The 26,975-nt window shown below is 49.8% G+C and overlaps 7 protein-coding genes across 7 annotated transcripts; 3 read left to right on the plus strand and 4 right to left on the minus strand.

The window, feature by feature from the left end:
- Nucleotides 1-102: 102 nt before the first annotated feature.
- K444DRAFT_261863 (uncharacterized protein) lies at nt 103-1,680 on the minus strand. Its single transcript, XM_024871415.1, has 4 exons — nt 1,416-1,680; nt 752-1,359; nt 250-692; nt 103-198 (listed from the first exon to the last, which is right to left on the minus strand). Coding segments are annotated over exons 1-3 (729 nt in total). The 5' UTR covers nt 1,418-1,680; the 3' UTR covers nt 103-198; nt 250-573.
- Nucleotides 1,681-2,533: 853 nt separating this feature from the next.
- K444DRAFT_261870 (acyl-CoA N-acyltransferase) lies at nt 2,534-3,768 on the plus strand. The gene is made up of 4 exons (XM_024871416.1): nt 2,534-2,954; nt 3,051-3,455; nt 3,509-3,595; nt 3,646-3,768. The coding sequence occupies exons 1-4, from the start codon at nt 2,664-2,666 to the stop codon at nt 3,688-3,690; spliced, it is 828 nt and encodes a 275-aa protein (XP_024727116.1). The 5' UTR covers nt 2,534-2,663; the 3' UTR covers nt 3,691-3,768.
- Nucleotides 3,769-3,845: 77 nt separating this feature from the next.
- Nucleotides 3,846-4,556, minus strand: K444DRAFT_669991 (orotate phosphoribosyltransferase; the record flags this gene model as incomplete). The annotated part of the gene is made up of 1 exon (XM_024887578.1): nt 3,846-4,556. One exon carries the CDS (start codon nt 4,554-4,556, stop codon nt 3,846-3,848), a length of 711 nt encoding a protein of 236 aa, XP_024727117.1.
- Nucleotides 4,557-4,911: 355 nt separating this feature from the next.
- K444DRAFT_648209 (P-loop containing nucleoside triphosphate hydrolase protein) lies at nt 4,912-6,968 on the plus strand (the record flags this gene model as incomplete). Its single annotated transcript, XM_024885439.1, has 3 exons — nt 4,912-5,041; nt 5,093-6,876; nt 6,927-6,968. The coding sequence occupies 3 exons, from the start codon at nt 4,912-4,914 to the stop codon at nt 6,966-6,968; spliced, it is 1,956 nt and encodes a 651-aa protein (XP_024727118.1).
- Nucleotides 6,969-8,759: 1,791 nt separating this feature from the next.
- K444DRAFT_657291 (S-adenosyl-L-methionine-dependent methyltransferase) lies at nt 8,760-11,985 on the minus strand. The gene is made up of 11 exons (XM_024886146.1): nt 11,676-11,985; nt 10,702-10,822; nt 10,558-10,646; nt 10,354-10,426; nt 10,086-10,144; nt 9,903-9,929; nt 9,740-9,845; nt 9,352-9,586; nt 9,148-9,241; nt 9,025-9,101; nt 8,760-8,949 (listed from the first exon to the last, which is right to left on the minus strand). The coding sequence occupies exons 1-11, from the start codon at nt 11,678-11,680 to the stop codon at nt 8,795-8,797; spliced, it is 1,041 nt and encodes a 346-aa protein (XP_024727119.1). The 5' UTR covers nt 11,681-11,985; the 3' UTR covers nt 8,760-8,794.
- Nucleotides 11,986-13,369: 1,384 nt separating this feature from the next.
- K444DRAFT_621588 (DUF300-domain-containing protein) lies at nt 13,370-16,085 on the minus strand. The gene is made up of 8 exons (XM_024881937.1): nt 15,801-16,085; nt 15,728-15,745; nt 15,625-15,678; nt 15,489-15,576; nt 14,414-15,442; nt 14,260-14,363; nt 13,781-14,110; nt 13,370-13,732 (listed from the first exon to the last, which is right to left on the minus strand). Exons 1-8 carry the CDS (start codon nt 15,899-15,901, stop codon nt 13,474-13,476), a joined length of 1,983 nt encoding a protein of 660 aa, XP_024727120.1. The 5' UTR covers nt 15,902-16,085; the 3' UTR covers nt 13,370-13,473.
- Nucleotides 16,086-16,193: 108 nt separating this feature from the next.
- Nucleotides 16,194-26,481, plus strand: K444DRAFT_575599 (uncharacterized protein). Its single transcript, XM_024877482.1, has 4 exons — nt 16,194-16,429; nt 16,486-16,521; nt 16,574-26,131; nt 26,180-26,481. The coding sequence occupies exons 1-4, from the start codon at nt 16,371-16,373 to the stop codon at nt 26,304-26,306; spliced, it is 9,780 nt and encodes a 3,259-aa protein (XP_024727121.1). The 5' UTR covers nt 16,194-16,370; the 3' UTR covers nt 26,307-26,481.
- The last annotated feature ends 494 nt before the right edge of the window (nt 26,482-26,975 follow it).

The raw sequence follows: 26,975 nt of genomic DNA on the forward strand, positions 1-26,975 counted from the left end.
CGTTTCCTCCGCAAGCAGCCAACGCATTTACAGACTCCTCTCTCGAGAATCCCAAAGCTACAAGCTGATCGATTGACTCGGCTGGAAATGAGGGTTGAGCTGCAGGTTGAGGTGCTGGGGGAGGTACAGGAGCTGTAGATGGACCACTCGCAGGTGCTGGGCTTGATGTTGAAGGTCCAGAGACGGCACCTGATCGAGCTGCAATATTTGTTAATACTTCTCCAAATTATTGGGCAAAGTTTCTCTTACCTCCGATAGTAGTTCCTCCAGGTCCCGCAACTTTTGGCTCCTCAGCTCTCTCCTCCTCCATATTCTTAGGGATATCAGCTTCGCCTAAAAAGGAGACCTCGACACCTTGAATGACGAGTTTATCCTTGGAGAGGTCTATGCAAGCTTGGTGGCGCTTCAGCATATCCAGACCAAGCAGTAAATCGACATCTTTCCCCTCCATGACCGTAAAGCTGCAGGGTAAGAACAAGGTGCCAATCTTGATTTGAGCAGAATGCACTCGTCCAAGAATAGCCGCAGTGCCCACACCTCTAGCAATGCCTGCAAACCGCTTGTCTACCAGTCTCATGATACCACAGGCCTCAGCGCATGCAGGAGACATGATTGTGGCTTGGGCGCCGGAATCGACGAACGCTTTGACTTTGTGACCATTGACTTCGACATCGATGTATAACATGTGGACTCTACCGAAAACTAACATCCATCAGTCGTAATGTCTAGACATACCTGACTGGAAACTCACCCTCGGGGTTATGCTCAATAGCATTTTGTAGATTCTCCTGAACCCGCTCCTCCCGAATCATCTCAGCGATCCTCATCTGAGCATCAATATCAAACGGATCCGCATTCAGGTCTGCAATCTGCTGCCTCCGCCTCATCTGGTCGTCCCTCTCCTGTTCCTGCATCTGCCTCAAAACTTGCGCGAATCTCTCTGGGCTATCAATCACAGCCGCCAACTCGGGTCTTTGGCTAATGGCTTGCTGTCTCATCTCCGGATTTCCAAGCAACTGTAATCGAATGGTCTCGGGATCTGGGAAACCTTGCCCACCTCTCTGGCTTGGTTGCTGGCGAGCAGGCTGTGCTTGTCGTGGGCCTGCTGGCTGGCTTCCTACCATATCTCGAACGTGTAATGCCAACATCTCCCCGTCCCCAATCTGCAGCTGCTCCATGGTTTTGGAGTCATCGTTCAGCAGTTGGCCGTTATGGTAGAGGTGTTGAGAGGTTTTAGGGATTCCAGCTTCGGATTGCACGGCTTCCTTCAGCGTGCTGACCGTCGTGTCCGGGGGGATCTCGAGGGAGAGGAGGTCGGCATCTTCGTGCGTGGGAGCGGTAATGTTGAGCGTGATGCGCCTTCGAAGATACGTCAGTCAAGTCAGCTCAAAGGAGGGGCCAAGGTTTGTACAAACATGATGCCGAAAATGAGGTCTTTGGAGGTGAACGGATGGTGGTGAGGATTTGTTGAGTTTCAGAGGTGGGGAGATTCAGAATCAGAAGACAGGCAAGAAGTTGTTACTGAGGAGATAACGCAGGCGGTGACATAATCCCGAGCAAACAGTCTGTGGGCTGGGCAGGGTTCTTTGTGATCGGTGGATGGGGACGTGAGGGGGCGTGACGAGCGTGTGTTTTTGTTTTGGACTGTACGACAAGCTTTGGGAGAGGGGGCGGCGAGGGGGGAGGGGGTTCGAGTCGGCCAGCCTCGTCGAGTCGTCACGAAGCGGCGGTTGCCTGCCTTGCCTCGTCAATTCCAACAGCTTCTCAGCTATTCCTTGGCCCTCTTTGCCTCGCAACTGCAACTCGCGGCGAGGAAACGGGATGCAAGCTCGCAAGGCCATCATTCATCACAACTTCAAACAATGAAGTCTTTGCATGCGCCCGTCGTTTTCCTCTAGTAGCCGGTCCCTACGGAGCTTTTCTGGGCGCGGGGGGAGCTGAACGATGCAGAGACGGAATACAGGCCCATATCGAGAGCGTGCTCTTGCATCGCGCCAACAAGCATCGCGTGGAGGTGTGGGGGACGAGGCGTATTTACCTCGCGGGGGACCGAAAAAGCGGCACGCATTTCCAATGTCCCAAGTCAAGCCAGACATTGCAAGTACTGCAGTACGTCTCTGGATGTACAGTACGCATGCGATATTGCACGTTGAAAGTCTGCTCCCTGTACACGTCTCGGAAATTCCAGAAAATGGGTTTCCAGCTCCTCTCCACTCCACTCCACTCCGCTCCACTCAGTCCACTCCACTCACTCCACTCCACTCGCTCCGCTCCGCTCCAATCAAATGTCCCCATTTGACTGGGACATTCAAGATGAGCGCCGCTTTTGCTGTCCACCGGGAGGGACGCCGACGCCTTGGACGCGATCTGAGCCTGAGCCTGCCCAGAGCCCTCCACACATGACAAGGCTGCGATCTGGAGTGACAGCTCTCAGCTTTTTGAGAAGTGAAGTGTCGGCTGCTTCCAGGTCCTCGCCCCCATTGCTTCTTCCCTGAACACAGCCAACCCGCCCAATCCACTGCTCCATGCAACCAGTATTCTGATCGACTGTCACGTCAAGCCCGCCCGGCAAAACCCCACTCTTCCCCCCTTACAGTACCCTACCCCAGACCAGAACAGACCAGACCAGGACAACTACTGTCCGAGGGTGCCAATTGTACAAGATGCCTCTGGAGGAACAGAGGCCGGTACCGCCAGTGCCTCTTACAGAAAGTCCGAATAGCGTCATGACTGAGCGATCGGAGAGTCCCAATCAGCAGGAAGAAGCATCTCCAACCACGGACCGTCATCAACGACAGTTCATAATCATCCCCGAAGAGCATCAGCGCAAGGCACCAAGTAACCTCAACCTCCACCCATACACGCGCCCACTCACCATCTCGGACCTTGAGTCCTGTGTTGTTCTCGAGAATGCCGCCTTCACTAATCCAGAAGAACGTGCCACGAGAGAAAAGGCAAGTGTTCCGGGGCAGGAATCGCCTGGTTGAGCACGTGACTACCTTCCGATTGCGGCAAGGTGTCTGTACAGCATTTACTGACGCCTCATATAGTTCAGATACCGTCTTTCGAGATGTGGTGAACTCTGTCTCGGCATCTTCTGCACTGTTGTGCCTGGCTCCGGAATCAACGCAGAAACACTTGCAACCGGCAAGCCGGTAGAGACCAGTCGACACAATGGGGCAATTAGCGTCTTACTCGGCCATGTCGTTGCTGCCAAAACGAATGACCTCATAGCCTCTGACGAGTCTATGGGTGTGCCCGAAGACTGGGATTCCCCACATCCAAAGCCTTCCAATCTTGGCCATCAGGAAGCTGGACGGACGATTGTTATTCATTCTGTCGCTATATTGCCGGCTTTTCAGGGACGGGGTCTGGGGAGAGTTTTAGTGATGGCGTATATGCAGCAGATGAACGGAGCTGGCATTGCTGATAGGTTGGCGTTGATTGCTCATGATGTGAGTTTGAACTTCTGGCTCTCTTCCAAATAGGAGGTTAATGAAGATAACAGCCTAAGGTGGCTTGGTATGAGAAGCTTGGTTTTAGCAATAAGGGAAAGGGTAAGGCTCAATTTGGTGGTGGTGGCTGGTACGATCTGGTGCGTTGCCTAACTCTAATCCCCTGTTACCCCAGCTGACTTTCCTCAAGGTCTTCGAGTTGAAAGCGTTGGAGCCAAGGGCAGCCTATGGCTAGAGGGGGTAAACTTCTTTGCTGCATTCTATTTGTGATACCCACACTTCGGCTTTGACTCTAATTGCAGCAGCATGCATAATGAGCGAGAGAAATTTACACAGCAATCCACTCGATATAATACAGAAGAAGTCTTTCACTCAAACGGGTATCATTGCCTAGTCACTTGCCCTGTATTTGTCTTTGTACTCCTGCATCTGTCTAATGTCCTCCTCCGAAATCTTTCCTTTCAAGCCCCCAATAATATCATTCAGCGTCAGTATCGACAGGACCGGGATGCCATATTCTTTTCTGATCTCTCCGATTGCACTGGGCATAGGTGTACTTGGATTATCCCCGTTTGGCGCCGGCAGCTTCTCCATTCGATCCAACGCCACCAGAATACCGACAACGATACCGCCCTCTTTTCGGATCTTATCAATGGCTTCCCTCTTCGCCGTTCCAGCAGTCACAACATCATCCACAATCAGGACCCTCTTCCCCTTCAATGGCGCACCAACAATATTGCCTCCTTCACCATGGTCCTTCGCCTCTTTCCTATCAAAGCTATAGCACACCTTCCCGTACTTTTCCGGCAGCAGATCCGCTAACTTGTCAACTGTAGCACACGCCAATGGGATTCCCTTGTACGCGGGTCCAAACAGGATATCGAATTCGAGGGGGGTTGAGGACGTGCTGGCTTCGATAATCGTCTTTGCATATGCAGTAGAGATTGCGCGGAGGAGATTCGCGCTGTAGAAGTTTCCGGCGTTGAAGAAGTAGGGAGAAATGCGTTTGGATTTTAACTCGAAGCTTCCGAATTTGAGGATCCCGCCATCAATGGCTGCTTTGAGGAATTCGACCTTGTATGGGGCGAGAGTGGTGGACATGGTGAAAGTGAGCGGAAGAGTGAGACCAAGAATTGCTTCGGCGTCTCAGGCCAAACAGTAAAGAGAGCTGTAGAGGATTCCCAGATGATGCGGCGCTGGCAAAGATGAAGGGGGGACGATCTTGATTTTCGGCTATTGAATTAAATACTATCCCGTTTTTGAAGACTTTCACGTTGCCGGTCCCCTTCCATCCAAAAAAAAAAATCGATAACGTGATGAGGGGCTCGCTTAGACTTCGGCGATAAGATTGCACTATTGTAGCGCCTTGGCACGAATTTCTTCAACCTGAAAACTGAGATAAAAATTCAAGACTCCAGCCATCTTAGCCTCGACGTCGAACACCGCATTGCCCGCCATGAAGACCACTTGGAAGGATATTCAGCCTGTTCCGACGTCTCAGGAATTCCTGGATATTGTGCTGAGTCGGACACAGCGACGACTGCCGACCCAGATCCGCTCCGGATTTCAGATAAGCAGAATCAGAAGTACTAGGCAAAATTTCCTGAAGCTGCGTTCAGAACACTGATCTCTCACAGACTTCTACACTAGAAAGGTGAAATTTACACAAGAAACTTTCACTGAGAAGCTTTCTCTCATCCTTGACGGATTCCCACGCTTACAAGATATCCACCCTTTCCACAAAGATCTCCTCAACACCCTCTATGATGCAGACCACTTCCGAATAGCCCTCGGCCAACTCTCGACCGCAAAACATCTGATTGAGATTGTTTCCCGCGATTATGTCCGACTTCTCAAATATGCGCAATCCCTCTTCCAGTGCAAGCAGCTCAAACGTGCTGCATTGGGTAGAATGGCCACGATTTGCCGAAGATTGAAAGACCCCCTCCTCTACCTCGATCAAGTTCGACAGCATCTTGGTCGACTCCCCTCAATCGACCCAAATACTAGAACCCTCCTTATCTGCGGGTATCCTAATGTTGGAAAATCCAGTTTCTTGAAGAGTGTTACAAGAGCAGATGTTGATGTGCAGCCATATGCCTTCACAACGAAGAGTTTGTTCGTTGGACATTTCGACTATAAGTACCTTCGATTCCAAGCGATTGATACCCCTGGTATTCTAGACCACCCTCTCGAGGAAATGAACACCATTGAAATGCAATCTATCACCGCAATCGCCCATCTCCGGTCGGCAATCCTCTATTTCATGGATCTCTCGGAGCAGTGCGGATATACAGTTCAAGCACAAGTGCAGCTATTCCAGAGCATTAAGCCTCTATTTGCCAATAAGCTCGTCTTCATCGTCATCAACAAGATCGACGTTACTCGACCCGAAGATCTGGATGAGGAAACACAAGCACAGGTTCAAGGTCTGCTGAAAGCCGGAGATGTCGAGATGCTTCAACTCTCGTGCACCACAAGCGAAGGTGTTCAAGAAGTCAAGAACGCAGCATGCGAGCGTCTAATCGCAGACCGGGTAGCTCAAAAACTGAAGGCGGGAACGAGCAGCAGCGGTGCCGTTGGTGGCAGACTTGGAGACGTTCTCACTCGAATCCACGTCGCCAGACCAATGGATGGCATTGTTCGCGAACCCTTTATCCCCGAGGCTGTGAAAAACATGAAGAAATACGACAAGAACGACCCTAACCGCAAGAAGCTCGCCCGGGATGTCGAGGAAGAGGAAGGTGGAGCGGGTGTCTATAATGTTGACCTCAAAGATAAATACATTCTCGAGAACGACGAGTGGAAGCATGACAAGATCCCTGAAATCTTCGATGGCAAGAATGTTTATGATTTCATTGATAAAGATATCGAGGCTAAGCTTGCGGCGTTGGAGGAGGAAGAGGAGAAGTTGGAGGCGGAGGGTTATTACGATTCCGACGAGGAGCTAGAAGATGCCGAGGATGCGGATATCAGAATGAAGGCCGACATGATCCGCGAGAAGAGAATTCTGATCCGCAACGAGGCGAAGATGAAGAAGTCGCTCAAGAACCGGGCAATCATCCCCCGTACCGCCACTCGCAAGAAGTTGACGGATATGGAGGATCACCTTGATTCGCTGGGTCTCGACACTACTGCAATCGGAGTGCGAGCACGTTCGCAATCTAGAGGGAGAAGTCAACTACGCAGTCGAACCGGCACGGAAGATGTCATGGATGTCGATTCCCCTGATTATGAGGCGAAGATGCGTGCGAAGAGCAGAGCCAGAAGTCAGAGCAATAGACGGGATGACGGTGTTACGAACGAGACTGCTAGGACGAAAGCGGAGAGAGCACAGAAGTTGAGTCAGAGGAAGATGAACAGAATGGCGAGACAGGGTGAGGCGGATAGACATGTTGCTGCTGCTATGCCTAAGCATTTGGTATGTTCCCCCTTTATCCTCTGGTTAGCAACATCTCTAACAAATTACAGTTCTCTGGCAAGAGAGGCATGGGGAAGACGAACAGTCGTTAGTGTCTGTATATCTCAAATTACGATGGTCGTCTCATGGCTCTGGCGTTTGGGAGTGCAGGTAAAATCAAAAAGGGACATGAAACTTTTCATCTTGAAGCATGTTTGGCGTGGCACTCTTCGTCTGAGGGCGAGAGAGGGCTTGCATCACGCTGTAGATTTCCAGAATCAAAAGAATCTAAAGACATCCATTGAAGAGCAAACGCAGGCATCATTCTTCTCGAGATCCTTAACACTGTGGTCAAGGTTGCACTCACACATGTACACAGTTCCGACGGCCGCAAGAAAGTGTGCGTGAATGGTGGTGTTAGTGTGATTAAACAACCATCCGGCGCCTTCCCCATCCCAGGAGCTGTACTCCCAACCATGTTGATTCTTCCCCTTTTGTATCGTATCAATCTCGAAGATCTCACTATTTCGTCGAAGCACGACCACATGTCTCACACTGGCTTTCCTTCTCTCGTGCCTTCAATGCTACACTGCAACAGTAGAAATGAATCCTGGGCCTCACGGGGAGGGAGGAGGGAGGAGGAGAGACAACGATCCACCGAAAAAGGGGGAGAGAGACATCACATGATCTTCCCACCATGCGCCGGTTAAGTATTTCCCTTCCCCGGCCCAACCGACCCAATTGAGGAGTCGTGAAAGCGCCTTGGACCTCCGAGGACGAGGTCATGGACCACAAGCTGCTGCACGGCCAGCGAAAACGGCGGTGGGGCGGAGAGGGCGAGCGTGAGAGGTGCCTTTTTGTCCGCGTCGCGGTGCGAGCTGCGGTTGGTGAGTGAGGTTGCACGCACAACAAGCCATCCAGCCAACGTTTGCTGGACGGGACTAGAGGGACCTCGGGCAGGGACAGGGACAGAGACAGCTCCAGACTGCTTCCCCAAACACCTCTCCATCTTGGTCTTGGCTGTCAAATGAAAAGACGTTCATTATTGCCCGAGTGCAGGTCCAAATTCTGACGAGTGGTGGCAAGGATACGTGCTTGCTCCCTTGCTGCCCCGATGACTTGGTACCGAACGGACCCATAGCGGAGAATTTTCTCCTCTGCATCCCCCTCTCCTTTCCCTTCTCCCCAACTCCTCCCAATACCGTACTTCACAACCTCAGCACCATCCCGTCTTCACGTCGTTCACAACGACTGTCGACGACGCCCCTCTTGCAGTGCAGTGCTGTGCCCTTTCCGGCCCTGGCCTGGTTCTTCCTCCATCGCTGTCGTCTCCCTCTTCAGCGGATATGGCTCGGAGCCTCCTCGATCATCCCCAACACCACTGGTGCTTCGGACCTCAGAAGGGAGTCTACAAGGGTCTTGGACCACCATTCGACACGAACCTCCGACTTCCCCCCCCCGCCCCCCACTCCTCCCTCCAGAGAAGGCGAGGCCAACGAATCCCCAGACTGTCTCTCATCATGGTCAGAATTGCACAGAGCCACCCACCTTGTGGCCGAACGTGACTCCACGCGATGAGGACTCGTCGGTGTTGTCGCTACAGTATCTGCAAGGATACTAAACCTCCGCCCCAAGGCTTGGGCATTTCGGGAATAGTCTCATTTTTCACTAGTCTGGTATCGTGTAGCGTGTCAACTGAATACCAGAAAATATGAACTTCATTCAATAACGAAATAGCTAACAGACTAGCAGTGAAAAGAAGATGGTGCTATGTCCCCTCGGCAACAAAGAGGGATCTCCCTTTCCCAATTTCAGAAACACCCTCCGAAGAGGGCCGGGCGGGCGGGCGGGCGGACAGTCAGAGAAACACAACACAATGAAAGACAGCTGGAGGACAATTTCACCTCTATATCAAGGCCACTCCCCACTCTTGGCCAAGTCAGTCCGAAGGCGACATCGGATGGCATGAGAGCTCGCCGTTAGATTTCCTCTGAAAGTTCAAAGCATGAACCTGGAAAGCTAAGCTCAAAGCCACAGAGAAAACACGGCCCGCCCGTCCTTCACTCGCTGCCTCATCGTCTGGAGCGGGACTTTCTACCGATACAGACGTAGAGGGGCAGGTACGCCTAAAGCTATACTCAGCAAAGTCGTCAGGAGAAGCAATATGACGCATCACCTTGAAGGCGGGGTTATCAGCCTCAACTCGTGCTTGGGCTATCAAGAGGTGCACATCTTGAATGGGCATACTGCAGCTGCATTAGATCTCGCAGGCATAAGGGCCGAGCTGGTTACTTGAGCCTCTCCGTGAAGGGGAAGATGGCTAGAGAATTGAGCATTCTTTGAATATTCTCTCTGTTTGTCGCCCCTATTTCATTGTCTCGTTGTTCTATGCCGTTTCTGCTTGTTAGTATTGCGCATTTGCTCGCTTGCTCGTGACATTGAGCATAAGAATATTTCATAGTTGATCAGTAAGTCTCAAGTGGGCAAGCTATTTACCTGTTCCCCAACCACACGTGGGTAATGGGATCATCCTACTCTCAACATCGACAAAGCCCGCGTCTCTCATCAAGTTCGGCAGGCGAGTAGCTTGGCGAAGGTCTTTCAAACCAGCCATGCTTTCAAGGTACCTGGCGCTCCACTGGCTCAAGGCATGGTCTGGTGTGAGTGTTCCATTGTCAGACTGAAAATTATAGTACAGCTCAATCATCTGGCACCAGCCTCCTGGTCGTGTCTAAATCTCCCATTAGTATTACCATAAAAGCTAGAACCGGGCGCTGAAGTGGTGTCTTGGTAGTAATCTACTATGAAGACAAACGACCTAGCGAGTAAATAGCTCACAAGGCATACGAAGAGGGAAACGATGCTCTGAGAAATTGAGACTCACGACGCGGAGCATGTCTCGCATGTACTGTGCCCAGCGATTAGTGTGAACTGCTCCAGTCATCATGCGCGACTGGACCAGATCGAAGTGGTGCGCATTGAACGAGAACCTGTTCTCATATGGTCAGCCATGTTGAGTCAGTGTGATGCGAGTCAGTGACTCTCACGTCCGATTAACATCATCAACCTGCAAGCTAGAGCACCGAGAAATCAGCACTTCCGCAATTCAGCATGGTTCGGGAGCAAAGCCAATAACTCAAACCCTTTCGCGATGCGTTGGGGTTACGGGAGATGAAGTAAAATTGCTGGCAATCCGGGAGCAAAGGATCTAGAAATCCTATCGTTCTTACTAGAGATTGGCTGGCATCTCCCGTGGCTGCATAGTCGGACATATATCGATACCTATGACCTATTGGTATACCCGCATCAGCACCTCTGCGAGCATGAACCCTATTCCATACTCGTAGTCAAGCCTCTTGTAAACACATTCGTATATTTTTTATTGCGGATTGCCCTCCCATTTGCCCATAAGCAAGGCCTAGTCGCATTTTACGACGCCTCTCGAGGCGACCGAGGGGTAGATGTTGAGGAGTAGAAGAACGAATCTTTAAATCATACTTCGCATCGACTATGGAGTTCAGCAACTTCAAGAGCCCAGGATCCTGTGCCATGACCTAGATCCAAGACTCGTCTTTATATCATTGTTAGCTTCCTTGATCTTCCTTGAGCAGGCAAACGGGCTGGGTAAAGCCTTGCGGAATTGTGAAGTCGATGCCAAGCTAAGTAGCAAAAAACGGAGATATTTGATTCTGTAATACGTACCTAGGTCGGTTTATTGGCGCAAATATCAATCTCTGTTCGAAGATCATGCTAAAGACGTTGTGCATAATATGCAGTCGCTCTTCTTCCTCCTAGTAGAGCGTTTGAGACTCAGCGATTGGAATCATCGAAAGTACATTGGCTTACTTCGTCTATAGGAACCAGGTACGCAAGGTTGTTGATCGCATAATTTTGGAACAGACGATTGTGATATATAGTCGTCTCGAGGAAAGACTGGTCAAGGGCCTGTGTGCCTTCTTCTGCGTGCCTATCACCAGCATCTGTTTAGCGGCGGGCCCTCCTGGGGGGGAAGGGGCTAACTACTTACGTTGTCATATTGATGTTCCGAGTGATACTCTCTTGATCCTGTCTCTTACCCGGGTGTAATAGTAACGAAAGCAAGCGGATAGTCTGGCAACCCAGGTCAGGCAGTACTTGTCGAAACGAAGCATGAAGCACAGGATCATCGGGCAGAAGGCATTCCATGCGGAGAAAGACCAAAGAAGTGGTTTGGCAGCCAGACCAACAGCGGGGCACAGCTTGAGTAATCGTTGGTCGAGTATCTGAGGTGTGGTCGCAGTCTGACTGGTTGGAGGTATCCCGACACTGCTGTTGGAGTCAAGCTTTCCAAACCTGCAACGACTTCAAGGCAACCAGTTCGAGCACACAATTGGACCGGGATTCGTTCCGCCTCAGAAACTGTTTGCTGTGAAGGACTGAAGATCCTCAGCCACATTGTGTGCGATTCCGATGGAATTGAAGGGGAGACAGATCCTCCCAGCTCGTAAGCTCCCCCCATTGCTTGGAGCATCGACCAACGGGACTGTGAAGTTCACAGTTCAGTGGGCCAGACCATCCAGTTGCCATATCGTATTCTGCAAGACCTGGAAAGGATTATGGTTGGTTCGGACGTGTTGAAGCGACGATTCTTACGTTCAGTCACCAAATTGCACCCGACTCATGATATTTGAGACGCCCAATCAACGGAGGACGTTAGGACTATTCGCTGTCGTACAAACCAACAGGCTTAGTGCGCAGCCTGAGGTACATACACGCGGCAGCTGATGATAGAATTGGCCGCAGCCTTAGGATAGGTCTATCTTTCGAGCAGATATCAATACCCCATGGCAATACTCTCACGTTACATAAGTCCTACAGTGGCGCGAGCCCAGGTACTTCCAACAAACTGGTCGTTGGGCCCACCTGGTTACACAGGTCTCCTGCATCACGGTACATCGATACACAACATATCTCGGCATCCAGAAGAGAAATGGCGATACGTACACATCTCAAGCATATTCCGCGGCCGAAAGTGTTGATTTGGCTGTGTTAGATATTGCCCTGCTACTGTCGTTGGGCGACGATGCTGCATCATGCAGCTTCTCATGCAACAGGGCTCGCTAGTCGGGGCTGCGCTGTTCTTGCTTGGAAGTTTGGGTCGCATCACCAGATGAATTACTCCGAGTTCTAACATGTCGCCAGATTCGTGGGAAGGAAAAAAGATTGCTAGCTGCAGAACTTAAGTGAAGCTGATGCAAATGACGAGACTTTACCGTACGCTTGACCACTCACTTCGGCTCGTCTCGTCCCGAATATGGATCTTGTCTCCGCGCTAAGTGTTAGGGGGTGGAGACTGGTGAGTTGTTCGTTGACAGGTAAGGCGGAGGCTAAGAAACTTGCTATCGGTGATCTTAAGGTGAGTGTCGTCACTCACTAAAAACGGCATACTAACCCCAAATTGAATTGCCTCCGCCACAGTGCAGATAGCTTTATCAGCTAGAGGTAGGCACTGGCTGCTCAGTTTTAAGCAGGTGGCGAGTAACTGTTTGGCATTACCTGATTTTGAAAACAAGAGTTTGAGAACTCGGGAGACATTTAATAGAGGGCATGCGACTTGAATATTCAAGAGCACGTGGGTCACTCGTAAGGGAATCAACCTATGAGGCATTGCAAGGCATTCAAACAGGGAGAGAAAAGTTCGTGGAAACCACATTCTTCCATCTCTTCGGTAACAACATCATGTCTTCTTCTCCACCTGTCTGCCAGTATCGAGCGGAGGTTACATTCCAAGCGTGACCTACCAGCGGGAAAAGGTATCCTAGCCCTGGATTTAGGGAGTCTCCCATATTTTCCATTTCGAGGAATCTATACCCCACTGTTCGTCCCAAGTCTGCACATTCATGCATAAGTTACTCCGCCGAGCCGCCTGAAGAGGCCCCACTAAGCTCTACAAACCGTTGCTACCATTCAATAATCCGGTATCGGAGGGCTCTTTCAAATGTGATGAAAGCCGAAAGCCGAGTTTAACTAGGATTGGGGCGGAGTAGGATGGCAGGCGGTAGAAGTTGTATGAAAGGTCCTTCTTTTGCCACCGTTTCGTTCTACCGTTAACGGCTATGCTATTGAAACCCGAGCAGAAGGAAGCAAGCTAATGACACATATTTTAGCTATTATTCCATGAAGAGAGGGTGCGTTACTCAATGTAGGTTGCCTCGAATTCAATACTCTGGCGCGCATTGTCGAGGTAACACGGTCATTTTCAGGGCATCCGTGGCGTCGTCGCTGTTCTAGTATTACAGGTCGAGGGCGCTTTTAATGGGAGTTTGTAATGTACTCAACTTTGAGAGGGGGACGAGACACTCAATATTGAGCAGATCCAAGGTAAACGGTGTTCGGCTAAGTTCAGAGTACTACTCATTCCTGTCTATTGTAAGACTTACGAGTGTCAGGCATATAACCAGAATGGAACCTTGCCACGCCTACACTTAAAGGAATTACTTCACTGCAGGCCACTTTAAGCAAATGGATAAAGATAGCGCAAAAGTTTACATTACCTTCAGCAGACTTGGGACCAACGCCTCGCCATGCATACTGAAATCTAATCTAGACTTGCCAAAAGGGTATCTATCATACAAGCCGTTAGGGATTCTCCTTAGGTGGTTCAGAAGGTTCACCCCCGCTCCAGACGTTTTCGAAAGCTTCTCCTTCGAGGCCGTACTTAGGCTTCAGCAGATGTTCTTCTGATTCTCTCGCCTGTTTCCAATGCTGCGATTCCTCCGGTTCCTCGTCTCCACCAACAATAAACTCGCCATCGGCTGCACCATCAACCGCTGCCAAGTGATCGGCTGGCTCATATCCTTCACGAATATCTTCGCCAGTATTCTTACCATACGTTCGACTAGACCATCAGTCAGTTCTCGTCTCAAAAACCGCCGAGTGTACGTACACGAATCGTTTAGGTTCTTCAGAATTCCAGCCTGCACTGCCCTCTTTTCGTGCTCTTACTCTCTCTGCATCCTCGGCTGTCTTGTCCTCCACAACTAAGTCAACTAACTGGCTGCGGTCTGACTTTGCCGAGCTAGAAGCGGAGGAGTGATGCCGCAGCATACCCTTGAGAGCTGGTGCTCGACCTTCTTCTCCATTCGAGGTATCCTGTTCTTTTTGCTTCCCTTTCGAGCTGCTACTCCTTGACTTCGAACTGTGTTTACGCTTGGATTTTTTGGTGACCTCTTCCACTGTGTTTTTGATGTTACTGGCTCTTCGGATCTCATTGTCCCTTAACCATCGAATTAGAATGGATGGTCCCAGAAATGCAGGAGGGAGCTTAGGAGCAAAGGAGGCATGCTCCAAATACACATGCGCATGCTAGCTCCCGTGAAGCTTCCAGGCTCTGAGCTCTGAGCGCCCAAACAAGAATAAGCTTACCTAGTCGGCTGAAGTAGGTTTCTATTGGTTGATGTTGTTAGCAAATCAGGGCTGGAGTTTAACCATCTTTCTCGAGATGCTTCGTACGCCGTAATCACGGGATACTTCCAAAAGATCAGCATGTATTTTTGAGCTTCGAGGAAAGGTAACCTACATTCCAGTCTCCATATTCAAGGGCCCTGGCGCGATCATAGAGTCTTTCTTCGTCCGGATCTAAGGCTAATTCATCAACACTTCCGTTCCCATATCCGAGGTACTGAGCATCATTCTGCCTTGGTTTGGATGGAGACAAACTCCGGGGGCGGGCGTCGCTGGATAGTAATGGCGTCCTGGAATTGGCATCCCCTGGCTTCGGAATCCAATACTTCCCTTTTCCGCCTCGCTCATATCGCATGCCCTCCATCATCCTTGCAACTCGTGAAGATGAGCCTTCATGGGCAAGAACGTTATCTCCTGAATCGAACAAACGATATTCGTATTTGTTCCCACTGAAGGTCTCTTTCGTGTCCTCAATGAGGTCCCTTATGCCAAAAGCATCTCTCAGAGCGTACTTGATCGGCATTCTCGCTGCTGAAATAGTAGCATCGGCATAGTCGTGCCAGGAAAATGCGTACCAATGGGCAACTGCGAACACAGGCATTTCCATGCAGATCAACACATCTTGTATGGCAGCAGCCAAATTGTCGGGTGTATAGCCTTCCACATTGTCTGGAATGGCACCCAGCCATACCAGGATAGATAAAAAGAACCCTTGCCAATATGAGGCAAAAATAATGAGCTTGATGCATAAGAACTTTGGAACTGGACGAAATGGTTGTAAATCCTTGGACATGCAAACCCAAAACATGCCGAGGGAATAGAGACTGACAGTCACACTGATATTGTAGAGGATTCCACTCCATAGATATCCCGAGTCCAGGCCAAGGTAGCCCTCTTTATAGGTCCCAGTCGCTTTCATGACGATTGACGCGAGACCCAGTATTGGCTTCAACCAGGCATATTGCAATATCCCACGCTTTATCGCCAAGAATGTATGTGGATCGGAGATGTCGACCGTAGGGAAGACGTGGTTCAGAGGCCACAAGTGGTGAACTGGTTCTCGACCATGCATCATAATTATGAGGGCGCGCTCCCCTCCCAGGAAGTTGATGAGAAGCTGGAAGAACGTGTAGATTGTGAAGGCCTAGGCAGCTTAGCAGTTTTCCCGGTTGCGGTAGATCAATCATCACCTCGTAAACATCACGGATCGGATCCACAAACATGGCAGCTCTCAACGATACGATACTGGACCATGAGGATAACGAATATATGGGCACCCTAGGCATGTCAACAACGCTGCCACGATTCTGGGAGATGCAAACCAACATGAGCAATATCCGTATGACATATCTTTGGAGGAGAGGTTTTCGATAGTTCTTACTGAAATCTTATTAGTTGTGACAGGCACTGGGACACTGGGGATGGTTACGTTTGCAGCCAAACAGATCTGGCAGAGTAACGTTAGCTGAGGATAACAGAGATGATCATGGAATTCTGCTCACACAACGGACAACAAGGACGCAAGCAGCGCAGCAACTCCAGAAACAATGATAGTAGCTTGGGTCAACTTCTGCCCCGTCCCTCCAGAAAGGCCGCCAGCCATTGCTGCGGAGGGGGCCTGGGACTGCATGACGCGTGCAAGACCTCTGCGGAACACAATTCTACCGCGAAGGTGAAGGACTTCACGCGGCAGTATATGGCATGAATAACATCTTCTGCCAGGTGCAGCTTTGCAACAAGAGTGAAGCGTGCGAATATGGTTGTAGTTGGGAGATGGGAGATTTTGGAGATGGCATGGTCTTGTTTCCTTGATCCACGCGGCCGCGTCGTTTTTCTGGCGACGACATCGATCACGAGTCAGCAGGCAAGGCCTCCCCCGCTCCTCCTGCCTCTGCCTCTACCTACCGTAGCTTGACAATCCTTCTTGCGATCTCCTCAATGGACTCGCGGTCCTCTTGCTGAACCAGTGGTCCAAGGCATCTGCATTGCCGGTTCACGGCCCCAAAAGTCGTGGCATGGACATGCACCATGAACGCCGAGATCCCATTGCATCGGAGCTGTCTGGATAGAAGATGGCGAGCAGTGGAGGACTGACCTCAACCCCCTTGGGTCAGAACCCGGGTTTCAATTGGTGAGGGTCTTTGAGCTTACAATCAGAATGTCTAAAACTTATTGATTGCAATCTAGGATCTTTTTGGTTGAGCTACTTCTCTGCGGCATCTTGTAAAAGCTGTTTTTCAGGAAGCTTATGTGCCACTTCGCTGACCTCTCGTAGAACTCTCTTCTTCCTGTTTTATTTCAATCGAGTCTTTGCGACCCTCGTCTCCTACGGTTTGCGAGCTTGGACGTGGCATAGATACCGCGTGTACATCGACATCAAAGCCCTCCAGATCTCCCTTCTGGGTGGAAGAATATTCTTTACGGGCTTCAGATATTATGGCAACAATGAGACTATTCTGATCCACAATGGATATATTACATGGTGCTATTGGCTCAGGAATGTCAGGGAGCTGGATCTTAGAAAGTCTCCAGTCGTGGGCACTAAGCGCGTTTCTTCGCCAGATTCCGAAGACGAGATTCGCAACAGGACAAACAATAGCGCAGAAGAAGGTGGCCCGAAGAGCCCTGCGAAGCTTCCATGCCGTCTCAATGTCACGTTGAACGGTGTGGAGTGGTTCGTTTACAACAGAAGCGCTGCCTATGATGCTATTGTTGCCGGCCTGACAAGAGATGATAATGGAAGCATTGACAACGATCCAAAAGCTGCAGGAGATGCAGAGCTTGATGGGGTGTTGCGAAAGAGAGGCAAGCGGAAGGATCCGGAGAAAAGTGTAGAATCGTCCAAGGATACGTCCCTCGACCTGGAGAAGGACGATTCTCCGCTGACAAAAAAGACAAGCCTGGGTGCCTATGACCGTGACCGCCAAGATTCATCTTCAGCGTCGCAGACTGAAGAAAGTGAAAGTTATGCACGGCCTCACACGAGTCCGGAGGGCGCCTTTATCCTCCGTTTCCTACCTGTGCATGTCGACTGTGAGAAGGCTGCCGTCGTCCTCGGAAACGAAAATACAAAGAGCGTACTCATCACAAAAGTCGACAGGGCCAGTGGGGAGATTGATGCAACGAAGTCTACAACATTGGACCAGTACAAACAGTTGATCAACTTCAAATTCCAGCATCCGGTAGTTCAGATGAAACCGAATGATGACTACAAAGAAGATCAAACTACAGCTGCCTCTCGCATTAAGCGTGGGGATGCGGAGCAGACCGATTGCAGAGGACGTCATATCCACAGCCATTCCTTCTTTTATCGGCAGCGTCGGAAAGCGTGGCACAGACTGCAAGATCTGGTGCCCGCTTTCCAAAGTTCCGTGGAATCGATATCATCCAGCGTATTGGGCCGCCCTCAAACACCTACCGATGGCGGACCTGGCTCACATAACTGGCAAGGCCTTTCTAGATACCTTGATGAGAGCGAACAGGATGATAAAGATCGCTGGTCTACCATAGAGTACGCCACAGTATCCACTATCGTCGATAGTCCCGAAGCCAGTATGAGCTTCTACTGGGATGTTGTCGGGGTAGTTCAAGTCCAAACATCCCAGGCCGAGGGCAAGAAAGGTAAAGAAGCCGCAAATATAAATGGCGACACTCCCCCAGAATGGGGAATCGATTTGTTCTTGAAAGGTGCTATCATCAACTATGGGCCTTGGGCCGATAGACAACGTGCTGATATCCAGCGGGTTTTCTTTCCAAGCCTGTGCAAAGATTCAAGCCCAAGCAAGGACCTTGTTCCAGGACAGTTCAGGGTACCCACAGAATTCAAATTATATGTGGAGTTTGATGAAGAGACTACCCTCCGTGTCCCCGTCAGGGAAGAATCGAAGAATTGGAAGTGGGTAAAACAAGCAGATACCATGGGCGCTAAAGTTGGGGATCAGAAAAAGAACAGCAAAAGTAGCCGCAAAAGAAAAGCCGACAAAGGAAAGCCTGGTCCTGAGATTCGGCCCTTCGGGTGGCTCGATGTCAAAGTTGGGGCCAACGCAACTGTTAGATATTCCATGGACATGGTTGCAGGGCCTCCTGGATATTCAAACAAGCTCGAATTGGACCTCCCCAACACGGAAATCACCACAAGTGTCAATCACGGGCTACTTTGGAGATCTGTTGCCAATCGAATATCTTGTGATCTGTCAAATCCACTGTCATGGAACAGTCTTCGGACTTGGAAGTTTGATGTCAACAGCAATGGACTAGAACTCTTTATCTTACGAGAGCATGTATTCTTGCTCATAGATCTTGTTGATGATTGGGCTAGTGGTCCTCCACCAGAGTATCTAACTTTTACCCCATTCAATTATCTGGTCAACCTCCACTTAGAAGGCTTCAGATTGTATCTGAATGTGAACGACTCGAACATCATCAACAATCCGTCTGATTTTGACGACAACACGTTTATCATCATTTTTGGTTCCGTTCTGGATGCTGATGTTTGCATCCCATTGAGCACTTACCGGCCATATCGAAACGATATAACATTCAATGTTGATGCAAAACAAGGCGGGCTTAATCTCCACATTCCTCCGTGGAACACTCAAGCAACTTTTTTGAGTTCAACAGAATTGGCGACACTGAAAGAGCTTGCAATTCAAGGGAAGTACCAGTATTGCTCCACTACCACGACTAGCAACACCGATACCTTACTGCTGAATGTTCACGGGCATGCTACTTCTGCACAATTTTACGGCTTTGTCATTCGGTACTTTCTCAAGATCAAAGACAATTACTTTGGTGATGACATAAGATTCAAGACGCTGGAGGAGTATCAGGATGTCCTCCGCGCAAAGCGTGACGGCAACGAGGAGATAGTCAACCCTCAACCTCCACATAAAAAGTCCAATGATTTGGATGTGATTCTGAGCGTTACTGCGGATGAATCTAGCGTCATTCTCCCATGCAACTTATACTCTGCTAAGAATCATACTCGAATTGAGATTGCAAGCCTTGCTGCCGATCTGAGGTTTACAAACTACTACATGGACGTGGAATTCATACTGCAGACATTAGCCTTCTCCCAGGGCAGCGAAGAAGATGGAACTGCAACACCCTTAAGTGCGACATCCAGCACTCAGCTCTTTGTGGACGGGTTCAGTGTTACTGGCAACCGGCTATTTGGCTTGCCTCCAACAGAGCCAACTTATCTTTGCAACTGGGATTTCGCTGTGGGCTCCGTGACTGGTGAATGCACAACGGATTTCTTGGGTCGATTGGCAAACGGTGGGAGAGCATTTGCATTTTCATTTGATGATGACGAGAATGCACTTCCTCCGCTTTTTGAAGCTGTCTTGCATGATATAACATTCCTCAGAGCATCCGTCGAATCACTTCGGGTATGGCTGCATGTGGACGAGGCCGCGTTCCTTCTTTCAACGTCGACTATATCGGTGAACTTCAATGATTGGGCTGGTTCACACTATTCGAAGAAACTCAATCTTCAGATACCTGACCTATGCTTTGGCTGTGTTGACGCAGAATCCGCGTCAAGACACAGGTCAAGAACACAGCACCCAGTTGAAACCCATGCTTTCATCAAGACAACACTGTCGCTTGGGATGATTCAGAGAAAACTCGGGTTTGAAACGGACCGCCAGCTTCAACAAGAGCACGTTAAACGTCATGATCAGCGGACGCATAGAACCGACTTCCTACTTCATTACGATCTCCTCGACGACTCCATGATTGTTCCAGTAGATCCACCTGCCATGAGCGTGCCGCCAATGCCCCTCCCAGTCGTTCAGGATGGCACAACCTGTGCCGAGAATCGCTCAATGAGCTCCAAGAAATCATCCCTGCGCCAGAAACGGAGTTCTGTGGCTCGGAAAAGCTCCTTCCTCTCCATTTCGAGTTCGAGCCAGAAAAGTGAGGGCAGTGTCGTTCGTCCACAGAGCTCCCTGAGAATGAGTGGCTCTCAGACTGCTGAATCCCGCTCGCGCAGTTTGCAAACTAGTGCTGGCCCCGGGCGCCGGATCCCTCTAAGGGACGTATCTGCTGCCTCAACGGGTCGACAGTCCTCTTTTTATAGTGCTGTTGGGGAGCATCGGGGATTGCCACCATCGACTGTTACATTTTCCAGCTCATACATTGCCCCCTATTTCCCCTTAGAGGCGGTGGAGCCCGACAGAAGAGATCTTCCGGACCTTCCCGCGGATCTGGGGGACGAAGGCTTTTCAAGAGAAAACCTGCTCAGTCTGGACGACATCCAGCGCGATAGAGACGACGAAAACGCCACTCACGTTAGCTTTATTCTCGAGTTGCCGACAGGTATCACGGGAGTTTTCAATCCAAAAGCTGCTCATGCAATTGCAGGATTGGTCTCAGCGCTGCAAGCAGTCGATCCAAGTGACCTTCTCGACGAGCTTCAAATCAACTCTATGGGAGAAATATTTCGCTCGCAGAAGGAGAAGCTACTCGCGGGCAAAGTGATGGATTTCTGTGTCCGCGCACCCGCCATCAATCTACGCTTCTTAAACTCCACGAGCCCCGGAAGCCCAACAAGTGTCCATCCGAATACGCATGATCAGTATGACTTTGCTCTATCCAGGCTTGCGATCACGTCAAGGTCAGAAACGCTTGCGGTCGGGGATGGGGGAACTACGGAAGGAGTCCGAAATTCTGATGTGCTGCATTTATCACTCGGCTCGGCAAGTCTTGCAGCTAAGGAACGCTACAACGATATAGAAGACCCACAAGCGGCGATAAATGCAGTCCTTGAGGACGTTATCTTCTGGAATGCAGCAGGTGAACAAACCTTAGTCAACGCCTTCTTCAAAGGCCTCGAGGTTGCTACTGCAAGTAGCAAGGTTGAGTATCTTGCATCATTGTTACATCGTACAGAAGTCCTAGGAAGCGAACTTGCTGAGACGTTCTCTTCCCGGATAGAACAACAGCGTAACCGCATGCAACTTTTTACATACCTCGTTGCTACCGCCGGACAGGACGCTCCGGATCCCCAATTTTTAACCAGGCCTTCCTATGTCCTCCGATCAGCCAATGACCACTTGAGAACAAGTGACTCTTGGAAAATCATCACTCGGCTTCACCACATGTATGCCAGTCTCAGTCCCGCAATTCAACAAGATATAGCCTTGCGATGTTTGAGTAATTCGGAAATTGTCCCTGGAGATGCACGAGAACGCGTTTATACTGGCTTTGCACAATGGAGAAGCTGGGATCTAAACAACATCCACGAATGTCTTGTGATGGCAAAGGTTTATGGATCAACCGCCGACAGTAATCCATCGACACCGCTGGCGCAGCCCGTCAAATTGTCACTCGCAACCGAAGATATTCGACTAGTACTGGATCCAGGCCCAAAGCAGAACGAGATAGCACTGTCGGGCGTTAGTGTAACTTTAGAAACCCGGACATCAACGTCGATTGCAGATATTGACCCGCAAACACACGCACACACTGTTCAAACCACGATTCTGCAGATCTTCTGTCATGATGTCTCAATCAACCTCAATTGGGAGTTGTGTGAATTGGCTGAGGATATCATGAAATTGTATAACCAAAGCGAGTTGCCGTCGGCTCCACGAACTGCAAAACCCCAATTCCTTGCCAAGTCATTGTCTGCAGGACCCAAGCCTAGGAAATGCTTGCAAATTCTTGTGGCTACCGAGAAAGGCTCCATCACAATCGACACCATCAACCTTAGAGCAACATCAATCAGCAAAGGACTAAAAGGATCTTTTGTCATGCTTGACCAAGAGACTGGCAATACGGAAAGAATGTCTACCTTGGTACTTGCCGCCGACGCTGCTACGTCAAAGGTCAAAAGCCACTCGCAAGAATTGACGCTGTACCAATTACGATACCCGAGTATTTGTGCTTCTCGCGAGTCCTACATTCTCAACGAGTCTCCAATGAACATCCTAAAATTTGCTGGCAATTGTCAACAGTTATCATTTGTTGTTCGACAAGACATCCTAGCTTTGATCGAAGTGCTGGACCTCGTTGTTGGGGATGAAGTTAACCAGCTCCATCGCCTCACGAAGAACGTTCCAACGGGGACGCAAAATCAACCGCAGACAGAAGTACATATCCAAAAGCCTAGCCCAGGAACCAAAGTCAACATTGCCCTCTTCCTAGATATGTATCACATCAGCCTGCCACTTCTACACTCTCTAACGTATAATGTGTCGGGCGTTGTAGCCAGGGCATCGGTTGCGGCTCAGCTAGACTCAGAGATAGTGTTTGATTTCGATGTGAAGGAGCACTCCCATGATATTCAAACTCGTGTTGCCAACCAGGCGAAAAGCATCTCGCTTCTTCAAATGCCACCAACTAATGGTCGGGTCTCCTACAATATGGCCGAGGATGAAGATGTAATCACTGTCTTCGCTTCGGTTGAGCCGGTTGAGCTGGATGCTGCCGCTGTTCATAGCCTTCTCACGGCCCTCAACAGGCCCGAGATTTCTAGTGTGATAACTGAAGTACAAGAAGATCTCAAGGGTGTTCAAACCCACCTCGAAGGAATATTTGGTCCGAAAAAGAAACAATCATCGCCAACACCAGCATCCAAAGGAAAACCCTTCATATACGATGCCCATCTGACCCTGGCTGGCTTTGATGTCTTTGCCAACGCACAAGGGGCTCAAACAGATCAGAAGAGCGCAAGATTGGACTTCAACCTCGGATGTGTACAATTAGTAGCTGGTAATCGTCCAGAGCCCAATGGCCAAGTCCTAGGCTTCCCAGAATTACGAGTCAGCCTGCGCCATATCATGTTTGAGCTTTCTCGTTTGAACAATAACACGATGGAACCTTGCGGCAATCTCGCCTTTGCTGCATTTCTCACAGCCACTTCAAAACAAAATGAAAAGGGGGACGTGGTTAGATCCTTTCATCTCCAGAGCGATAGCCTCGAAATCAACCTCTTCGCAGACACCGCGTCATCAGTGGTTGATATTGTAGGTCACCTTCAAGAAAAGATCAAAGATCTCGACCTCTCCAGAGAGAAGAAGTATTTGAGCAAGCTGCGGAAGTCGAAACCTCGCATAGCAATCAACGACGCCGACATGCAAGAGGGAAGTGATAATAGCGCACCCGGCTCAACCATAATATTTTCTTCCATGTACTCCTTAGAACTGGACAATATTCAAGTCAGCTGGCTTGTGGGCACATATGACATCAACCAATCCTCACAACAAGAAAGAGAGAATCTTGTCTTGTCTTTAAAGCGCATCCATCTGTCGACAAGAAAGGAGAATTCGGCCAGGTTGACAATTGAAGATCTTCAATTACAGATGGTCCCGGCATCTCACGATAAGACTCAAAGATCACTCAACTCGGCTCTGCTTCCGGAAGTCATCTTTAATGTTGGTTATGTTTCTACTGCAGATGCACGGCGGCTGGCTTTCCAGGCGGCTGGAAAGTCCCTTGATTTGCGCTTGACCTCTCAATTTATAATACCTGCGGCAGAACTCAAAAGGTCAATTGCTTCTGCCGCTGACAAGGTTCAAGCAGCAGCAGCAACATGGAGCACCCGAGCACCTGGACCGCCAACAGAATCAAGCCGCCGTCAACCCTTCTTTGGCACAAAGCGAATGGAATCTCTGCTCGTCGATGCGGATTTTGCAGGTGCGGTTGTGTATCTCTCCGGGAAACGGGTGCCAGAAACCTCGAATACAACTTCCGGAATCCAAAGCGGCAGAGCTTCGCAGGGAGGAAAATATGGCCAATTTACACACACAGATGCTAGCAGTAACACCGTCCTACGAGCACCAGGACTAGCTTGGAAAGTCGAATACAAAGACAACGGGCTCGATGATCCTTCCTTGAACGCCGAAGTCAAGGTGGATGCTTCATCAAACATCTTGTACCCATCGGTAGTGCCACTCATCATGGAAATTTCTTCAACAGTCAAAGAGATCGTCAGCGAGGACGATGTCAAGAAGCCTTTGCAACCAAAAGCGTCACCACAAAAGTTCATGAGCGTAGACGAGGACAACATATTGACGACTGATCCTAGCACAGTGCTTGGTAGAACAAGACTTAATCTTGGCCTCCGTATTTGTCGTCAAGAATTCAGTCTAAGTTGCCAACCCATAGCTCGAGTTGCAGCAACAGCTCGGTTTGACGATATCTACATCACAATCAATACAGTCAGGTCAACCGAGCACGGCCATTTCTTCGCCATCTCAGCAGCGTTCACGAGTCTCCAGGCATCTGTTCAGCATGTTTACTCACGGGAATCAACTGGAAGCTTCGAGGTCGAAACGGTATTCCTCTCGTTGATGAACAGCAAGCATGTTAGCGGCACGAGTGGCGTTTCAGCAATCCTGAAGATAAGTCCAATGAAAGTCTTGGTGAACGCAAAGCAATTACAAGATTTTCTGCTTTTCCGAGAGATATGGGTCCCACCGGAGATACGTCAGACTGCGTCGACTCCGGCACCACCAAGTTCAAGTTTACAATCACAGACTTACCTTGTTCAGAGGTATCAGCAAGTTGCAGCCACTGGGGCATTTCCTTGGAACGCGACGGTCTCAATCGCGGAACTAGATGTTCAGTTAGATCTGGGGCAAGCGATTGGAAAGTCAGCTTTCATGATCTCAAATTTCTGGATTTCGTCGAAGAAGAATTCAGACTGGCAACAAAACCTTTGTTTAGGCTTCCAAAAAGTTGGTGTTGACAGCACCGGTCGGATGAGTGGATTCGTAGCTCTCCAAGACTTCAAGATGCGAACATCAATTCAATGGCCTGCACGTGAAATGGCCTTGAACCAGACACCTCTCGTCCAAGGCTCCTTGGCATTCAGCCAATTGCGGATCAAAGCTGCTTTCGACTATCAGGCATTTTTGGTTGCCGATATAACATCATTCAGATTTATGATGTATAACATCAGGAATAGTGCTCACGCGAAGGGCGATCAACTCGTTGCAATTCTTGATGGCGAAGCTGTACAAGTCTTCTGCACCACAACCACTGCATCCCAAGCACTTGCATTATATCAAGCTTTCCAGCGACTGGTCCAGGAGAAGAGGACAAACTACGAGACTTCACTCACGGAAATCGAGAAGTTTATGAAGCGCAAATCTGTGGCCCATCCAGCCTCACCTCCAGCCCAGCGAACACTAGAAACCGTACATGAAGACAAGGTTGCAAAGTCTCCCATCTCCCTCCACACCGATGTACTGGTCACCCTCAATGCGGTAAATATGGGGGTTTTCCCGAATACCTTCTCTGACCACCAGGTTTTCAAGCTTGAAGCTCTGAATGCGCAAGCTCGATTTGCCGTGACCATGGACAACGGGAAGATTCACAGCATCTTAGGTCTCACGCTTGGGCAACTTCGAATTGGTCTTGCAGGAGTCAAGAAACCGGACCTACCGAAATCCGTTGGCGACATGTCAGTTGAGGATGTTGTCGCCAGTGCCACCGGCTCGCGTGGTGGAACCATTCTCAAGGTGCCGAAGGTTGAAGCAACCATGCAAACTTGGCAAGTTCCCGGTTCAAATCACATCGATTATATCTTCAAGAGCTCCTTTGAAGGCAAGGTGGAGGTTGGCTGGAATTATTCTCGGATCAGCTATATTCGCGGCATGTGGGCTTCGCACTCCAAGGCTTTGGCTCAAAGACTAGGAAAGCCTCTTCCTCCATCTGCAGTCAAGATTACAGGCGTCCCAGACGAGGAGAGCAGGAAAGAAGGCGAGCAGCAGAAAATTACTGCCGAGGTCAACGTGCCCCAGTCAAAGTATGATTATACGGCATTGGAACCACCTATCATTGAAACGCCTCAGCTGAGGGATATGGGTGAAGCTACGCCACCGTAAGTCTATTTTGTCTGCTTTCCAATAGCCTTAGCTGACCTCCTTAGATTGGAATGGATAGGACTTCATCGTGATAGACTACCTAACCTGACTCACCAGATTGTGATTGTGACTCTGCTGGAAGTGGCCAGCGAGGTGGAAGATGCTTATGGGAAGATCTTAGGATCCTCTTGATTCATCTCTATTGTACATATGACGATTCGTGTATTTAGCAGAGCAGAGCAGAGCAGAGCATCGGAGTTGGGGATGGCAAAGCACACGCCGGGTCATTGGTCGAGGCGTTTTCTTGCCTTTCCCCCGGGTAAAAGGAGTGTCCGTATACTTAATTCATAAGCACCTTCCATGGTCTTTTTTGTCTGAACTCAATGATGTGCCTTTCGCCTGTCGGTCTACTGTGGTATCTGCCTGCCTGCCTGCATATGTGCTCGGCAAAGAGTCAAAGTCCAGGTGGCGTGGGCTTAGCGCAGCTAGGACGGAAGCAAATGGCAAACAATCATGCCAGAGTCACTGAAATGTCGAGGAGGACAGTCACATCTTCGCACCGAAACTGCAGCTCGCCTCTGCTTGCTCATCTATCGCCATTGCGATGACTCTTCTGCAGAATGGGCGGCCCAGTAGGTTAAAGCCCTCAAAGTCGTAGCCTGAGCTTGTCGAGCCGTGTGCCTATCGCCCGACCCCTCTATCTCAAATTTAGCGACCCAATCAGATCCTCCACACGAAACCCCACCAAGCCCACGCCGACAGTTCGACCGCTTCTCGATTCCTTCAACACCATTGTTCCTCCTCCCTCCCTCCCACCTCTACCCTCCCCCATCGGACGTATCTCGACTTTCACTGCGAGCT

Source organism: Hyaloscypha bicolor, assembly GCF_002865645.1.
Source record: "Hyaloscypha bicolor E unplaced genomic scaffold K444scaffold_183, whole genome shotgun sequence".
Classification (NCBI taxonomy): domain Eukaryota; kingdom Fungi; phylum Ascomycota; class Leotiomycetes; order Helotiales; family Hyaloscyphaceae; genus Hyaloscypha; species Hyaloscypha bicolor.

Coding starts and splice junctions, on each gene's coding strand:
- K444DRAFT_261870 (XM_024871416.1), top strand. CDS start 2,664: ATGCCTCTGGAGGAACAGAGGCCGGTACCGCCAGTGCCTCTTACAGAA. Junction 2,955..3,050: donor AACGTGCCACGAGAGAAAAG/GCAAGTGTTCCG, acceptor CGCCTCATATAG/TTCAGATACCGTCTTTCGAG. Junction 3,596..3,645: donor GTGGTGGCTGGTACGATCTG/GTGCGTTGCCTA, acceptor ACTTTCCTCAAG/GTCTTCGAGTTGAAAGCGTT.
- K444DRAFT_261863 (XM_024871415.1), bottom strand. Junction 693..751: donor TATTGAGCATAACCCCGAGG/GTGAGTTTCCAG, acceptor AGTTTTCGGTAG/AGTCCACATGTTATACATCG.
- K444DRAFT_621588 (XM_024881937.1), bottom strand. CDS start 15,901: ATGGCTGGCGGCCTTTCTGGAGGGACGGGGCAGAAGTTGACCCAAGCT. Junction 15,577..15,624: donor GTCATACGGATATTGCTCAT/GTTGGTTTGCAT, acceptor TGACATGCCTAG/GGTGCCCATATATTCGTTAT. Junction 13,733..13,780: donor GAAGAACCTAAACGATTCGT/GTACGTACACTC, acceptor CTGATGGTCTAG/TCGAACGTATGGTAAGAATA.
- K444DRAFT_657291 (XM_024886146.1), bottom strand. Junction 9,846..9,902: donor GTTGATGATGTTAATCGGAC/GTGAGAGTCACT, acceptor ATATGAGAACAG/GTTCTCGTTCAATGCGCACC. Junction 9,102..9,147: donor CCCTTCACGGAGAGGCTCAA/GTAACCAGCTCG, acceptor ATGCAGCTGCAG/TATGCCCATTCAAGATGTGC.
- K444DRAFT_575599 (XM_024877482.1), top strand. CDS start 16,371: ATGGCGAGCAGTGGAGGACTGACCTCAACCCCCTTGGGTCAGAACCCG. Junction 16,430..16,485: donor CAGAACCCGGGTTTCAATTG/GTGAGGGTCTTT, acceptor ATTGCAATCTAG/GATCTTTTTGGTTGAGCTAC. Junction 16,522..16,573: donor CTACTTCTCTGCGGCATCTT/GTAAAAGCTGTT, acceptor GACCTCTCGTAG/AACTCTCTTCTTCCTGTTTT.